Here is a 16,627-nt window from a genome sequence, read left to right as displayed (position 1 = left end):
ACTATTTTTTCCGTTATGGAAATAAAACTTTTTTCTTTGATGCAACTAAAATTATTTATCAGATAAGACTCGAACAGTATTGAAAAAACAAAAGTGCGGATCCTCTACTGACGCTCGTTCACGAATGGATCTTCTGGATGACCGATCATGCTGAAAAATTAATTTTGGAGAAGAATTTTCAACTTTAACTCACAAATCTTGAGCGAAAAGTCTCTGTGAAATCTTGCTTTCTTCGAGTTTTTTGATTTCTTCCGGAGAAACAGAAAAGTCGAAAATATCAAAGTTTTCTTTAATGCGACTTTCGTTCACTGATTTCGGAATAATTGCGATTCCACGGTCAACGACATAACGAAGAAGAACTTGAGCAGGTGTTTTGTTGTTTTTCTTGGCAATTGAGAGGACGTTTGCGTCTTGAAGTTCAGAAGGAGCTGGAGCCCAGTTGAGCTTCCTGTAAAGATTTATATTGAGATAGCTCTAAATATGAAATACGAGTTTAAAACTAACGCTCCATTTGGAAGTTTGAAGTTAACACGTCCTGGACTTCCAAGAGTAGCATAAGAAGTGACCGATACGTTATGAGATTTGCAGAAATCCACATGATCATGTTGTGAGAAATACAAGTGAAGCTCCACTTGTGAGTTATGAACTGGAGTCAGTCCGAGAGCAAGAGCCCGACCGATTTGTTCATTATTCCAGTTGGAAACTCCAACTGCTTTCGTGAGCCCCGCCTTGTAAACCGCGTTAAATTGGCGCCAGATATCTTCAACTGGAGAAGCGATTTGCTGACTCATATCATCGTTGGTAGCAGCTGGCATATGAGCAAGATAAAGGTTCACATACTCGAGTTGAAGTTTTTGAAGAGATTCCTTCAATGCTGATTCGAGTTTTCCAGGGGCGATTTGGTTGGTCCAGGCCTGCCGAAATCATTTTAAAAACTGAATTAAAGACGAAAAAAATCTTAGTAAAGACCCATCAAATAGCGGGTACATTTTCACAACTCCAAAAAATGAACCTACTTTAGTGGTAATGAACAGATCATCTCTCCTAACAACTCCTTCCTCAATCAATTGCTTAATTGCAGTTCCAATTGCTTCTTCATTATGATATCCAGATGCAGTATCAATGAGACGATATCCAGATTTCACGGCTGCCTTTACTGCAGCAATCACTTCTTCGGGACTTGATTGCCAAGTTCCAAGACCCACAACGGGCATTTTGACTCCATTCGAAAGAGTTATCGTTTGAGTGGAAGGAGACATTTCTGAAAGATTATGATTTTGAACATTTTTGAATAGAATATGTTTCCCCTTTCTACCTTTCTTTAAAAGTTCAAGTTTACGTTTCAATTTATCGTTGATGATAGACACTGCTAATGAAAGAGTAAGACATTTCAGAGGTTAGAGAAGGGAGGAGAAGACAAAAAAAATAAAATGGTTCTATTGAAATTGTAAAATGGCAACGAAGTTCAATGAAAACCCTTTATGAATGAAATTAGCCCTGACAAAACTAAATGTTATAATGACCACAAGTCAACATTTTATCACTAGAATTTTCCCCGATAAGACACTGTTGAGATGACAAACAAAATTTTGTCATTCTTTAACAGTTCAGAAAAACGAAGGTTTATGCATATTTAGTTTGGTTTTAGAAGCTCTCTGAGCAAATGTTAAGCATAATCACCTTTTAACGTCCTAGAGATTTCACTGGACAAAAAGGAAGGATTTTATAAGCAAATTTAAAAAAAGGCAAATTTTCACAAAAATATGAAGTACTTCTTTCAGTTTTTTGCCTGTTTCAAACGAGTTTAGTGTAGAAAACAATTCCGTAAGGACAAATTTGTATCCTATTGATTTCTCTCTTTTCCAATTTCCTCTTGAGAGAAGAATATCGTATGTACCCATACACACATTCATCTCGTTCCATTTCCACCCTTTCTCCTTCCGAATTTTTGTTGTTCTCTCAAAAAGAGGCAAGGACATTTCACTTCTTTGCAGATGAAGAAAACCAGGAAAACGAAGAGAAGACTGAGGGCATCATCAATCCTTCTTTATCGGTTCTTTTCTGCCCCGCGTTCTCTTTCTTTTTCTTCTTTCCACCAAAACCTCTTTTTTCAAATGGGCTACACTATTTCGTACGGGCAGTGAATGTCTTCTCGGTAGATCCAAAGGAAATTCGGTCTGTTCTCTGAATGCTTTTCCGTCTTGGCTCTATTCCAAATGCACTACTGGCACGGTGCCTGTCACATCCTTTGTTAGATGCCTCCGTTGCTTCTCTCTAACTGCGTTTTGTCTGTTTCCTCTCATTTTTCAGTTTTTCCTATTCCATTGATATCATTCACTCCTCTTCCGAATGTGAAACGGACTGCTCCGTGTTCTTTTTTCTCTTCTCCATCTGCTGCAGCTCTCTCTTAAACGCAATGTGTGGGGAGTTCTTGCGAGGCTCCTTCTTCTCCTCTTCTCCCTTTTCTTTTCCTTCTTTTCAGCCATTCGTATCGCGGTTTTCCTCTGCAGGCACCTCGTTTCTCCTCATTTATTTTTTTTCAATCATATTTATACAGTCGACATAGCAAAGGGGGTAGATAGGGAACAGTTGTCTTCTTCTTCTTCTTCTTTTTCTTCCTATTTCCTTTCCCTTCTTCTTTCGATAAGTACAGATTCATATTACATATACTGAGATTTTTTTCTCTCAAGACGCTTGTCTGTATCATATTGAAGCTAGACGATCTTCTATTAGTTTTTTTACGAGTTGAATATAGTCATCTGAAGAGGGTTGGTTTCTTATGCACATGACATCAGATGTTCGATGATCTTGAACGCGTTGCGGGCGCGTTGCGTGCCTCGTCACAAGACAACTCAGCTTCCAACGAGACTACACTACTGGTAAAGAGTTGTAATAGATTATCCAGGCTATATGTTTGTCTTTCACAAATTATAATTCTACGATCCTAGCATACTATTCGTTCCACTCAGACTCATCCAACGTTGTTCTCTTTTTCTGATATCTTACTGAGGTCACACTATTGAATACTTACAGGTGAGACTACCACGAGTGCAAAGGAAAGATGTAAAAGGCAGATGGTTTCTGATTCTTCGTCGAAGATAATCACAAAGGTAACTGAATTTTGCCAAACCAAAAACCTTTTTTGTTAGTTATTTTCCGCTGCTTTTCAACTTTCCTCTTAATTTTCAATTTTCAGAGCAACTGCCTCCATACCTGCACTCAAGTCTCACCTTCTAGCGAGGGATTATTCCACCAAACAAAAAAATTAAAAATACAAAAAAAAATCTTGTGGACGTTGCTGCTGGAACTCTGAAACAATTTTGATGCATGAACAATGACATTGGATATATGGAATCTGGATATATTTTGATGAAACATTGAACATGATTTTCTCGTACAAAACCTTGGACACTTGGATCACAATCACTTTGCCTAATGAAACTGAATTCTTAATGATATCGTCGATATGGAACAAATTTGGATCAATTGGATACACTGTATCGAGTTTTGAAGCTGGAATGATGCATCGGCTGGAATCACATTGAAACTGAAATAATTTTGATGCTGGAACCACAACTTGGTATAAACGAAATTGATGAACAATTGGAATTGGATGGATTCAACCGCGGCACTGACAGACGGGCGACTCATTCCCAGCAGTTTTAGGAAACCCATCGTTATCTATACGAATGTGGAAATCCCTGCTGGATCCATTGATGTTCGCTCTCTGTTGCCTACTGCAGATGAAGTAAAATTACTTCAGATTGTGAGTATTAGAAGACAAAAACTAATTAATTGATAGTAAAGAAATAAAACAATAAATAAACACTGTTTCAGATAACAAACTGACCACTCACCACAGTCACCTCGCCACCACCGTCGCTCCACCTTGAGCAACAATCTCTCCAGAGACAACCAATTGTCTCAATTAGTAACATTCATTCTGACATATAAAATCATAAAATATTTCTTCCAGGTCAACATACGGCATACTATCTGGCCACCTTTAGTCAACATACCGCGTATACTAATAAAAAACGAAGAAATGAAAAATAATTGAAAACGGTATTATACTTATACTTTTAGACTTTCGATAACTAATTCATATATTTTCCAGATGGATTGCACCAAATGAAATTTTGAACCCCTCCTCCTCCATGAAGTATGGAACTAAATGATTCTCTGCCAGGTAAGAAATTATTTACTACTTTGAGAACTCCACTCTCTATTAGATTATCTTAAGAGCTGCGGAGAGTCTGACATCAAATTGTTGATATAAATTATAGAGACAATACGATTTCATCCTATTTTTTCAGATCAACTAGCCGTATATCTACAATTCTCTCACGAAAACTGCAAGGTGGAACTAAGATGATGATCATCTGGAAGCACATACAATTCCTGGAAAAAATGAAAAACTCAAAACGAAAAGTCAATATACCGCTGAACAATGATGGAAATTCATTGTTTTTTAAATGTTGTTCTAATTGGAATGCAACGTAATTGAATCTTTTGTTGAAAAAGTCAACACTGTGAAAACAAATAAACGATTGATACGGAATCTTTTGTATTATAAATTTTCAGTTTTACTAAAATATCGACCTACACGCAGATATCATATCATTTAAAACTATATCTGTAGTGTCAATTTGAGAATTCATATTGTTTACAGTGTTGAATACGGAGAATACTCTTATTTCTCTAACTAGGGAATGTTGTAGGTGGGGTATGGAGTTATGGCATGTGACCTATATCATTGGAAAGCTGAGAACACGTCATTTATTTATCTGTTTTCCGTTTTTGCTGAGGACCCTCCCAGTTCGAGAAATTTAGGTCTGAAAATGTAAGAATATTTTCCCCGTGAACTCGCGGTCACAGTTGATTTTTTGAGATTTTCGGCAGATTCAGTTCACGTGAAGTTTCAAAATATAATAAAATTGAAAACCTTAAAAAATCAGCGGTCGAATGGTTCAGTGGTAGAGTTCGGGAATAGTAGTCAGACGGTCTGGGGCTCGATATCCTCTACTCGAATTATTTTTTTATTTTTTGTAAAGCTCATAACTGGCTCCAAGAGCAATCTTGGTCACTTTTCCACACACAGCAACAGCCTCACATAGGCAACTTTCACATTTTTGACCAGAAAAAAATTCTAAAAATTTTTGCCTATAGATGATCATATAAAGTCTTGAAAAACTCAAAAAAAAATTTTTTTTGAAAAAGGCCTGAACAAGATGCTCTAAAGATCAGAGAACCCCGAAAACATGGAAAAGTGACCAAGATTGCTCTTGGAGCCAGTTATGAGCTTTACAAAAAATAAAAAAATAATTCGAGTAGAGGATATCGAGCCCCAGACCGTCTGACTACTATTCCCGAACTCTACCACTGAACCATTCGACCGCTGATTTTTTAAGGTTTTCAATTTTATTATATTTTGAAACTTCACGTGAACTGAATCTGCCGAAAATCTCAAAAAATCAACTGTGACCGCGAGTTCACGGGGAAAATATTCTTACATTTTCAGACCTAAATTTCTCGAACTGGGAGGGTCCTCAGCAAAAACGGAAAACAGATAAATAAATGACGTGTTCTCAGCTTTCCAATGATGTAGGTCACTTGCCATAACTCCATACCCCACCTACAACATTCCCTAGTAAGAGACAGAAATATGAAAAAACATGATGAGATTGTCCTCGTCTTGCAGCACGGAATCAATTCTGTCTTCATTCGTGGGCACACTTCGTCTTCTCTTCATTCACCCACATCCCCATTCACGGCTTCTACTTCTTCTGCCGATTCCTTCTATTCCCTTCTTTGCAATGGTTTTTTTTTTCAGAATCCGCTTGTGCTGGAAGAAAGGCTACTAGAATTTCAATATCTTTTGTAGAGTTGAGTTGTCAAAAAGGAAAGATGAATGCTGTGGAACAGTTAGTGACAATGAGTTTATAAGATTTTCAAAGTTCATGACATATGTAGTAAGAAACTAGCTCTTTTATGATATTCCTTTGAAATGTTTATATCAAAACTGTAGTCAAAGAATATAATAACCTATCTGTCCCTAATATCTAAATTTTCAGGTTCGAACTCACCTAGAACGTGCCGTTAAATCGTCGGAATTCAAGGTCAACCTGGATATTGAAATGTTCGAACTATGCACGCTAAGAAACCAAAAATGGAATCTCAACGGAACTGAAATTCTTGAAAAAGGACTCTCCGTCCCAGCGGTGATTGAGAATAAGCATGAACTGCATACATTCTGGAATGATAAAAAATAAGTTGAACGACGATGGCATCCTTACTGATGGTATAAGATCATTCATTTTCCGATTCTTCCATTTTTCAACTGTATCTTGCATGAAAAATCCAAAATCTGAGTAGTTCGGATTGAAAGCATACAACCATTCTATTATTTCTACTTCTTCTTCCTCTTCTTCTTCTTCTCCTTTACAACAATTCATCAATTTCATTAGTTATAGGTGAATATGAGAGAGTGCAGAGAACACAATAAATGAATGCTTGCAACACGAATCAGATCGAAAATCTCGCCTTCTCCCTCTTCTCCCTTTCTCTCTTTTTCTCTATTTCCTATTTTTCTCCGTTCCGTTATTCAAATGGAATATTGATTATATCAATGTCAGATCCATTCCCATTTCTTGAGTTACCAGTTGTCAATGTTCGAGGTGTTCTCGAATTTTTGGATGTGTCCGATTTGTGAGTTATCCGACCAGGATCATAATATGATTTTCAAAAAAAAGTGATTCATTTTTGATTTCAGACTCAAACTATCGAGTTGTGATAAGTTGATTCAAAATGAAGCTAAAAGCATGAATCAAATAAAATCGTTCTCCAGTTTGAAGATTTCTCAGAAAGAGCAAATGAGTGCAGACGAAGTGTGAGTTGGTTTTACATCAGTGACGTGATGCTTTAAACATTTTCTTCAAAATGAGTCCAATAATTAACCCCATTAGCCCCATCATAACCTAATCAAATTCTTCTTCAGATTCGAGCTACTTCAACTACAGTTGCTCAATGAGTTCAACAAATTTCACCGTATGAATATAATATCTTTCGGCTTGAAATTCTCTACTGATATAGGAATTGAAATTGTTCTGAAGGACGAAAATACTCTGAAATGGAACATTTATGTGGAATTCATTGGTGAAATGGATAACTACAATGGAGTGCGAACTACTGTAGAAGTCGAAGATCGAAGGGTTCCGGGAATTCTGATAAGCAAAAAGAATTTGTATACTTTTTGGAATGATCGAATATCCGGATTGAAGACTTTAGTGGCGTGGATGATTAGAACATATCACATTCGTTTCGATACCTTTCATTTGATTTTTGGGACCCAATCGGAATACTCTGAAGAATTGAAATCTATTGTGAATTTCGTGAATTATCGACAAAATTCGTATAATAATTTGATCATTGATGAGAAAGAAGGACTGATCGACGACAAAGATATCAAGTTCGTTATGTACAATGTGAACGCATTCCGTAAATATACTCATCTGGGGCCTCGTTCCGATCGGAGACTCTACTATTTCCCGTTTCGAACTGAAAGTATACTGATTAGTCACGCGCATTGGTTCACTTGGGAACAATTGTTCTTCTCGCATTGTGCTACAATAAATATTGTGGATTCGCCGATTCGTAATGAAGAGTTGAAAGGTTTCGTTTCGCTTTGGTTGGATGGATATTTTCCGAGATTGAAACATCTGACAGTCAAAACTAAAAATATTATGGTTTTGATTATATTGTTCGGTAATGGTATCAGAAGAGGATATATTCGCAATGGAGTTTATATGTCGTGAGTTTTTTTTTTGTATTTATGAATAGAGATGAGGCCGGCAGGTAAAGAATCTTTAAAAATTGGACTTCTCTATACAGAGATTCTTATCAATTAGTTTTACTTTATTCTTTTTCAGAAGCAACAATAAACTCATCCCGATTCCAGTTGGAGTTATTATTGAAAACCAGACAGCAACTCGTGCAGCTACAATAATATTTCCACCACAGAATCCACCGGGTTCCAGAAAACTAATGGCGTTCGAGATGGTAGTCTGGCCGGATTATGATGGTTTTAGTTATGATCGGAATGAGGTCATTCCTCCCGGTATGTAGTTTTTTTTTTAAACTTGTTTAGTGTTCATATCATTTCTAAATAGCGTCACTGTTTTTAAGATCTCGTGAAATTAATAGTTTAGCTGAATTCGATGTTTTTTTTTCAGTTTTTATCGTTTCCTTTTATTTCACAAACATTTACCGGTTACCGGAATAACAAAAAACTCCCAGCTTATAATAATACTCACTAGGGAATGTTGTAGGTGGGGTATGGAGTTATGGCATGTGACCTATATCATTGGAAAGCTGAGAACACGTCATTTATTTATCTGTTTTCCGTTTTTGCTGAGGACCCTCCCAGTTCGAGAAATTTAGGTCTGAAAATGTAAGAATATTTTCCCCGTGAACTCGCGGTCACAGTTGATTTTTTGAGATTTTCGGCAGATTCAGTTCACGTGAAGTTTCAAAATATAATAAAATTGAAAACCTTAAAAAATCAGCGGTCGAATGGTTCAGTGGTAGAGTTCGGGAATAGTAGTCAGACGGTCTGGGGCTCGATATCCTCTACTCGAATTATTTTTTTATTTTTTGTAAAGCTCATAACTGGCTCCAAGAGCAATCTTGGTCACTTTTCCACACACAGCAACAGCCTCACATAGGCAACTTTCACATTTTTGACCAGAAAAAAATTCTAAAAATTTTTGCCTATAGATGATCATATAAAGTCTTGAAAAACTCAAAAAAAAATTTTTTTTGAAAAAGGCCTGAACAAGATGCTCTAAAGATCAGAGAACCCCGAAAACATGGAAAAGTGACCAAGATTGCTCTTGGAGCCAGTTATGAGCTTTACAAAAAATAAAAAAATAATTCGAGTAGAGGATATCGAGCCCCAGACCGTCTGACTACTATTCCCGAACTCTACCACTGAACCATTCGACCGCTGATTTTTTAAGGTTTTCAATTTTATTATATTTTGAAACTTCACGTGAACTGAATCTGCCGAAAATCTCAAAAAATCAACTGTGACCGCGAGTTCACGGGGAAAATATTCTTACATTTTCAGACCTAAATTTCTCGAACTGGGAGGGTCCTCAGCAAAAACGGAAAACAGATAAATAAATGACGTGTTCTCAGCTTTCCAATGATGTAGGTCACTTGCCATAACTCCATACCCCACCTACAACATTCCCTAGTCAGTTTATTATTTTTCTTTTTGTTTTTTCTTTTCCAGAATTAAAATTAAAATTAGTAAGTTACGGTACTATGAAAGGAGCACGCCTGTTTATTAAATTTAGGTTTCACCACGATTTCTATGTAACTTTTACAAATTTATTTTCATTTATTTGTTCCGTTTTTGGGTTTGCTGGTAATTTGTTATTTGAATTATAATGAAGTTTTTATAATTTCGAACTAATTTTGCTTTTGAGGTTTTTTATCGTTCCGCTACATACTTAACTCTGCAATTATTTCGCTAATTTTAAAAACGACTACTGTAGATTTAAAGGAACATACATACATTTCACCCGTGGGACCTCTCGCTCGAGTTTGTCAGATGTATATTTGTTAGAGTGGAGAATACCTTCTTAACTGATTTTTCCTTCAAGTCTTTTTTCTGAATTAATCTTTACCTTCATCCTCGTCTCCAAGGTTTTCTCGTCCTCCTCTCCTTAAAAGCGAGAGATAATATAAAACGAAGAGGAGCAGGCAGTGAGAGAGTGTGTCCGCCAGTAGCCACGATATCCATCTGCGTGCACTCATTTATCGAATTTCTTCCGCTTTTTCTTCAATTTTCGTTCCGATTTTGAAGACATCTCACTTGAAACCGATGACACGTGGATTCTAGCTGAAAATCTAGAAGAAAATCGATAAAATGGCGACTTCTGCTATGTTTATACTGGATCTGAAGGGAAAAGTAGGTTTTAAACCGAATAAAGGTATTTCAGTAATGAAATTTAAAAACATTACAGACAATAATTTCCCGAAACTATCGAGGTGACGTAGACATGACGGCGATCGATAAATTCATCACTCTTCTTATGGAGAAGGAGGAAGAAGGGTCGGCGGCACCAGTGTTGACTTATCAGGACACGAATTTCGTATTCATCAAGCATACCAATATATATTGTTAGTTTTATTTCGTAACAGAAAAAAAAATTGAGTTTGAACGAGTGATCAGAATATTAAAGTGGGGATTGAAGAGACGCCATTGGTTTAGGCCAGAAGTAATTTGTTTCCTAATTAATTGCACAAATATTTTCGATATATATATAAAATGTCGCTGATTTTATATTAAAACATTCCAAAGAATTCTAAAAATATTTTTTTAATTGAAATTTCGGGAATTATGTTGTGGGATGTTGGCCCAAGATTTCGAATTTCATCATCCATTCGGTGAGAGACAATTTTTCAAGGGAAACGCCAAATTTCACATGAAATATACTTCCAAATTTCTCAATCTCTGATTCCATCCATAAACTTACTGTTTCTCTCGCAACATGTGTTTATAGCCGCTCAAATCAATCTCCTTTCAGTGGTATCAGCATGCCGTTCGAATGTCAACGTAACGATGATTCTTTCATTTCTATACAAATGTGTCGAAGTTTTCGCCGAATATTTCAAAGATGTCGAAGAGGAATCAATTCGGGATAACTTTGTTGTAATTTACGAGCTACTTGATGAAATGATGGATTTCGGATTTCCCCAGACTACTGAAAGCCGTATATTGCAAGAGTAAGTGAAGGAAAATATCTAGAAAGACTGAAACGTTTCAAGTCCTGAAAATTGTTTTTTTTTAAATTTCCATTTTTGCTGATTTTCAGATATATTACTCAAGAAGGTCAAAAACTCGTGTCTGCTCCACGTCCACCTATGGCTGTGACAAATGCAGTTTCATGGAGATCTGAAGGAATAAAATATCGGAAAAACGAAGTATTTTTGGATGTCATTGAAAGTGTCAACATGTTGGCATCAGCCAACGGAACAGTGCTTCAATCTGAAATTGTTGGAAGTGTTAAAATGAGAGTTTATTTGACTGGAATGCCGGAGCTACGGCTTGGATTGAATGATAAAGTTCTGTTCGAAGGAAGTGGAAGTGAGTATTTGTCCTTTTTGTTGCATGAAGCTAACGGGGTTAAAAAAAAATTAAATGTGAAATACAATTTTTCAGGAGGGAAAAGCAAGTCTGTGGAGTTGGAAGACGTCAAGTTCCATCAATGTGTTCGTTTGTCTCGATTCGATACCGATAGGACGATCTCTTTCATTCCGCCGGATGGAGCTTTCGAATTAATGAGTTATAGGTAGGTGATAGTTTTTCAAGCGTTTAGCAATGCCATTTCTTCCTTTCTACAACAAAATTTGTAGATTAACGACCGTTGTGAAGCCATTGATCTGGATTGAGACAAGTATTGAACGGCATAGTCATTCGAGAGTTTCATTCATTATCAAGGTATGTAATAGGATAGTATCATATCGAACGTCTCAATTATTTTCCATAATTCATTCACTTACAGGCCAAGTCTCAATTCAAACGTCGCTCGACAGCTAATAATGTAGAGATTATCATTCCGGTTCCATCAGATGCCGACTCTCCAAAATTCAAGACGAGCATCGGATCCGTGAAATATACACCAGAACAAAGCGCATTCGTGTGGACGATTAAAAGTTTCCCTGGTAAGGATAGACAGAATCTCAATACAAATGACACACTTGGAATATATGTTTCTCAAATTAAGTATCACTTTAATTTTCAGGTGGAAAAGAATATCTTCTCACTGCGCATCTATCTCTGCCGTCTGTAATGAGTGAAGAATCTGAAGGACGACCACCCATCAAAGTGAAATTCGAAATTCCGTATTTTACCACTTCTGGAATTCAGGTAAAAAAACGTCTGGACGTCAGACATAAACACAAGCTTCGGTTTTCCAGGTCCGCTACCTCAAAATTATCGAGAAAAGTGGTTATCAAGCACTCCCATGGGTTCGATATATCACTCAGAACGGAGAATACGAGATGAGAATGAAGTAATCTGGAAGAAGAATTGAAAAATGTTTATAATGTTTTTTCTCAATCAAATCGCATGTTCTTTATTTATCTATTTATTTCATCCCCGTCTAATGTTTAATCAAAAACCGGAATCATGTTCAAAAATAGTCAGTATGTGGGAATGATATCGAAATTGGCAAATTTCATCTCATTAATAATTTTTGTATCCCGAAAATTATTTCTTCCTTACTTCTGACTCATTCTTCCCAATCATCTAACTTTTCTCTCTTTAGAATCTTCAGATTCGTTTTCTGAGAATCCAAGATCAAACTATAATCTGCTCCTTAACCCGTGCTTCTCTATTTTAATGTTCTTGTCTTCGGAGCAACACATGTTGTGCTTTCTTCTACTTCTCATTGACCCCGAAAATTTTTTTCTTGATTTTCGCTGATTTTTGTGGCTTTTTATTTCTATTTTCCCCCTTTCTTCATTGATTTTTCTTTTTTAAAGCTTAATTCAGAGTTGTGAAAAATTCCAGTTTCCCGATATTTTCTTCGTTTCCCTGAAAAACTTCTCAAGTCATTGCATAATTTTCAATTGATGTAACGTGTTCTCACTTTTCATAATGTTCTGTTGTCGTCTCAAAATTTCTTAAAATGATCCTCAACTGTTTCCCATCCTTGAAAATAAAATAATTATTATTCAACAAATCCTTTACTCTACATAGTTTCACTTTTCAGGTAATATCTACCATGAATATGCCTGTTTACACAGAAACAAGTCGAATTTTTCGATATGATAGTTCAAAAAAAATTATTTAGCTCTAAAAATGTACCGAATTGTTCCAACAATATTTCGACGAAACTTCAAAATCATTTCGTTTACGCGACAATGTTCCACAAATAGCGAAGGATTGTCTGTGAATTCAACCGAGGCGAATCGAATAATGGAACAAATTGTTGAAGATCTGAAAGTATAAAAAAGAAATGTGAAAGTTTCGAATCATTAGAATTCGTTTCAGAAAAACGGCACGCAATTCGTCATTCCTGGTCGAGATTCGTTTGCGAGACAGGAGTCAGCTAAAGTTTTCGAAAAACTTGTGGAATATGGTAGGGACATTCTGAGTTCAGAAACACAGACAGATAGATGAATGTGTTTGTTTGCAGGCGTAAAATCTGAATTCCTTCTGGATGCTAACACGAAAAATGCTTCATTGTTCCGTACTGTTGTCTCACAACCTGCCGTCTCTTTAGAAGTGAGTACTCTCTCGTCGAATACCGTAGCTTTTCGCTAAGAAAAAAGTGGCTGGGGATGGTGAAGAAGAAGATAGAGATATGATTCATCTCGTTTTTTGATTCATTTGATATTTGATAACTTGCAGGTCATTGAGACGCTCGTCAACGTCGGATATGTCACTTTCGAAGATGCCATTCGACTTTTGGCACTGTAAGTTTTGGAGTTAATGATTCAGAAGTATATTGCTAAAAGTATGTTACGAGCAGTAAATTCAATAAGTAGGTGCCTAGGCTGTACTGCTTGAAAATTAGGTCTATTGAGTCATAATTCATGGCTGATGATTTTTAAAAAGAAACATTCTGAAGTTTGAAAGTGTGCAAAAACAATGATTTCCAAATTTCGAATATAATTCTAGGTGTTCATTCCCTTCCCGCTTACTAGACAAAATTAGTCACAATTTTCATAGTTTTTACTCAAGTCTATCTTCTTCCTCTCCAATTTTTTACCCGATAAAACAGTCCATTCAACCAAAAAATGACCTTCGTTTTGGTTTTCAAACATCATCTTAACAGTAATATTTATTTGTCAATTCTCGTGCACGTCAACCATGGTTTTCACTATTTCACACCTATCTTCTAACACCTCAACGAAGACATTCTTTTCATTAAAACGGCAAAATGAGAGAAAATATAAAGAGAGAAGTTCCACTTTCTTCTGCTTGATACACCCACTTCATCATTTTCTCGCAATGTTGATGTTCCGCTAGGAAGGGATATTTTACATTTGATGTTGATATTAATTGTTCAAAAATCCTGTCACCCTTTAAATTTACACTTTTTACTAGCAGAAAATCACGTATTTTTGCCAGCCCCATACTTTTAGGTCACCCACATTGAAACAAAAATATATCTTGCAGTTTCCCCGTCGACCTTCTCCGACATGGTGCCACGAACATCACCAAAAACATTGAAGCATTGTCAGCATGTGGAATCTCAACACCTCGTTCGATTGCATCGGCAATCAAAAGATGTCCTCCATTGTTGTTCGCCAGAGATCCTCAAGAAATGCAACGGTTGGCTCATGAAATTGGAGGATTCTTTTCGCGAAAACAGGTAGGCTTTTCCAGATTTTCAGAGGTTCCCTCAGTTCAGATTTGGTTTGCGAAGGAATCGTTGACCATACTTTTCATAGAACTGGAATAGCTAACACGTTTTCTCAAAAAAGATTAAAGACCTTCTCGGCAAAAGGTTAATCCTAATGGATTGGATATGTATATACATTTCGTAAAGGTTTCCTAATCTTGATCTCTCCTGTCACACCTTTTTTTCTACAAAAAGATATTAATTACATCCCGAATTATATTTTTATGAGCACATTTGATGCGACTTTCTGAGCGTGTAGTAGAATTACAATATCCTGGAAGAGCTGGCGCCGCCCATATTCTAGTCATGTTTATTTCGATTTCTTCTAGGCCGGTCACCTCATCTCGCGTTGTCCACAAATTCTGCTGAAACCAATCGAAGAGATCGAGGACAAATACGAATACATATTTTATCAGGTGAGTATCAAGAATTCGAAAATCAGATCGTTGAACGCAGTAGTTTGAACTACAGTAATCGTAATTCTAGACTACTGTAGTTTTTAGATTGTATTTTTCAGATGGGTGTCGAATCAGAAGACGTTGCAGAATGCGTCGGATGGATTGATGATTTGTCGTTGGACGATTTAGTAGATCGCCACAAGTTCCTTTTGGCAACTGGAAAATTCGCAACTCCCGATCCAAAAAGGCCACAAATTCGATTGGAAAATCCGAAATTGCAAAGAATTTTGGATAGTAATGAAGAGGATTTTGCAACAAATGTGAGTAGAACATTTGTATGAACAGAAATCAGAGGGCATTTTATTGTATTGACACTTAGAACAAATTTTTCAGGTAGCTCGTGTCACAATGGAAGAATGGGTTGTCTTCAAAGCACTACGAGTCAAAGAGACCGTCAATGAGCATAAGGTAAGTCAATGAAATAGTTCAGATATTGTTTAGAATCACAGACAATCGAGTCTTGAAACCAACATTTTTTAGAAATCTCAAAAAAGTATATGAATTCTTTTGCAGGAACGCAAATTCGATCGCGTGAAGCCATCAAAACGGAAGGCGTATGAGCGTCGTCACAAAGAGAAACAAGAGCTCGCTGAACACATTTTTGATGTTTCGGCTGTTGGAAATTGACGGATTCTAATAGATTTCTAGTCTTGTTCTGTTATTTTTTCATAGTTTTCTGTCTACTTTCATAGATTTATATTTTCTGTTTCATGTTCCAATTTTCTTTACACAGTTTTGTTGATGCTCTCATTTTCACACCTACTTTTGTTATTCTTTCCTTTGTGTTTAAGTGCATTCTGTTGAAAATGCCTTATTTATTTTTCCAATATTTTCAATTCTTCATTTCTCACCAACAGGATTCAAATATTCCTGATATTCTTATCTATTCTTCTTATCTGATTTTATTTTTCGAATATTGAACTCCCCCAATTTTTTCTGCAGAAACCAACGAAAATGCACAACTAACACCGACTTGTTTGAGACATTTTTTTAATTCACAAATCTTGAAATATTCTGCATCTGGGGTAAGTTCGAGTCTGTGAGTCTGTTTGTCAGACTTCTAATTCTTTCTATTTTCAGAAATGTTCACCTATGAGGATCAGAGAAGCATATTACCGAATTTCAATGAAATATCCTGGTTCGAAGAATTGATGATGAATCAGCAGTATCAGCAATTTGTGAGTTTGAGTCCTTCGGATAGAAGAACTGGCGCTCATAGAGTCACTTGAGTTGTTTTTACTGAAAGCTATTCGTAAAATTTTATAGCTCTGATAAGGTTACTGTAGGTGGGTATTACTGTACAATGAATATGTAACAAAATTATGTAATACGAAAAGAGAACTCATCGGAGTACACAGAATTTCGACTAGATCAGGTCTCTTCAACAATTTCCATTTTCTGACTTGGAGTTCTATCTTTGGCCTTATTAGTGATTCTCTCTCAATGCTCCCCATTCACAAAATTCAGAACTTTTCTCTTTCTTTGGACTCCCGAAAAGAAAACTTTTTCTTCGTTCCTGTTTTCTCCCGTTTTCTTTTTCTCAATAAGAAACATTGTGTGTGAAAAAAGGGGCAAAGAAAAAATGGAACGAGTTCTCCCTTTTTCTCATTTTTTTGTCCTCTCCTATTCGTTTTTCCTTCCTTTTTTGCAAGAAGAGAGAATTTTGTGCTCTTTTTTGAAATAGGAATGGACTTTTTCACATCTTTTTTTTCTGAAGAAGACACGGCCTCCATGACGAGATAAGCC

At 36.4% G+C, this 16,627-nt stretch overlaps 5 protein-coding genes across 5 annotated transcripts; 4 read left to right on the top strand and 1 right to left on the bottom strand.

The window, feature by feature from the left end:
- Positions 1-104: 104 nt before the first annotated feature.
- Positions 105-1,259, bottom strand: GCK72_001554 (uncharacterized protein; the record flags this gene model as incomplete). Its single annotated transcript, XM_053723026.1, has 4 exons — positions 105-150; positions 194-448; positions 505-914; positions 1,017-1,259. The coding sequence occupies 4 exons, from the start codon at positions 1,257-1,259 to the stop codon at positions 105-107; spliced, it is 954 nt and encodes a 317-aa protein (XP_053591671.1).
- A 2,354-nt stretch (positions 1,260-3,613) lies between these two features.
- GCK72_001553 (uncharacterized protein) lies at positions 3,614-6,272 on the top strand (the record flags this gene model as incomplete). Its single annotated transcript, XM_053723025.1, has 2 exons — positions 3,614-3,766; positions 6,075-6,272. 2 exons carry the CDS (start codon positions 3,614-3,616, stop codon positions 6,270-6,272), a joined length of 351 nt encoding a protein of 116 aa, XP_053591670.1.
- A 356-nt stretch (positions 6,273-6,628) lies between these two features.
- GCK72_001552 (uncharacterized protein) lies at positions 6,629-8,124 on the top strand (the record flags this gene model as incomplete). The annotated part of the gene is made up of 4 exons (XM_003097678.2): positions 6,629-6,708; positions 6,773-6,889; positions 6,998-7,810; positions 7,929-8,124. The coding sequence occupies 4 exons, from the start codon at positions 6,629-6,631 to the stop codon at positions 8,122-8,124; spliced, it is 1,206 nt and encodes a 401-aa protein (XP_003097726.2).
- Positions 8,125-9,934: 1,810 nt separating this feature from the next.
- On the top strand, positions 9,935-12,087 carry GCK72_001551 (uncharacterized protein; the record flags this gene model as incomplete). Its single annotated transcript, XM_003097632.2, has 9 exons — positions 9,935-9,976; positions 10,032-10,188; positions 10,596-10,794; positions 10,884-11,155; positions 11,231-11,360; positions 11,425-11,509; positions 11,574-11,733; positions 11,814-11,938; positions 11,989-12,087. 9 exons carry the CDS (start codon positions 9,935-9,937, stop codon positions 12,085-12,087), a joined length of 1,269 nt encoding a protein of 422 aa, XP_003097680.2.
- A 787-nt stretch (positions 12,088-12,874) lies between these two features.
- GCK72_001550 (uncharacterized protein) lies at positions 12,875-15,508 on the top strand (the record flags this gene model as incomplete). Its single annotated transcript, XM_003097643.2, has 9 exons — positions 12,875-13,018; positions 13,067-13,154; positions 13,212-13,300; positions 13,427-13,491; positions 14,198-14,393; positions 14,753-14,839; positions 14,941-15,141; positions 15,215-15,289; positions 15,395-15,508. The coding sequence occupies 9 exons, from the start codon at positions 12,875-12,877 to the stop codon at positions 15,506-15,508; spliced, it is 1,059 nt and encodes a 352-aa protein (XP_003097691.2).
- Between the last annotated feature and the right edge of the window lie 1,119 nt (positions 15,509-16,627).

The sequence above is a fragment of the Caenorhabditis remanei genome, chromosome I (genome assembly GCF_010183535.1).
Source record: "Caenorhabditis remanei strain PX506 chromosome I, whole genome shotgun sequence".
In the NCBI taxonomy this organism is placed as follows: Eukaryota; Metazoa; Nematoda; class Chromadorea; order Rhabditida; family Rhabditidae; genus Caenorhabditis; species Caenorhabditis remanei.
Note: the sequence above shows the minus strand (reverse complement) of the source record. Positions and strands in the feature narration are given on the sequence as shown.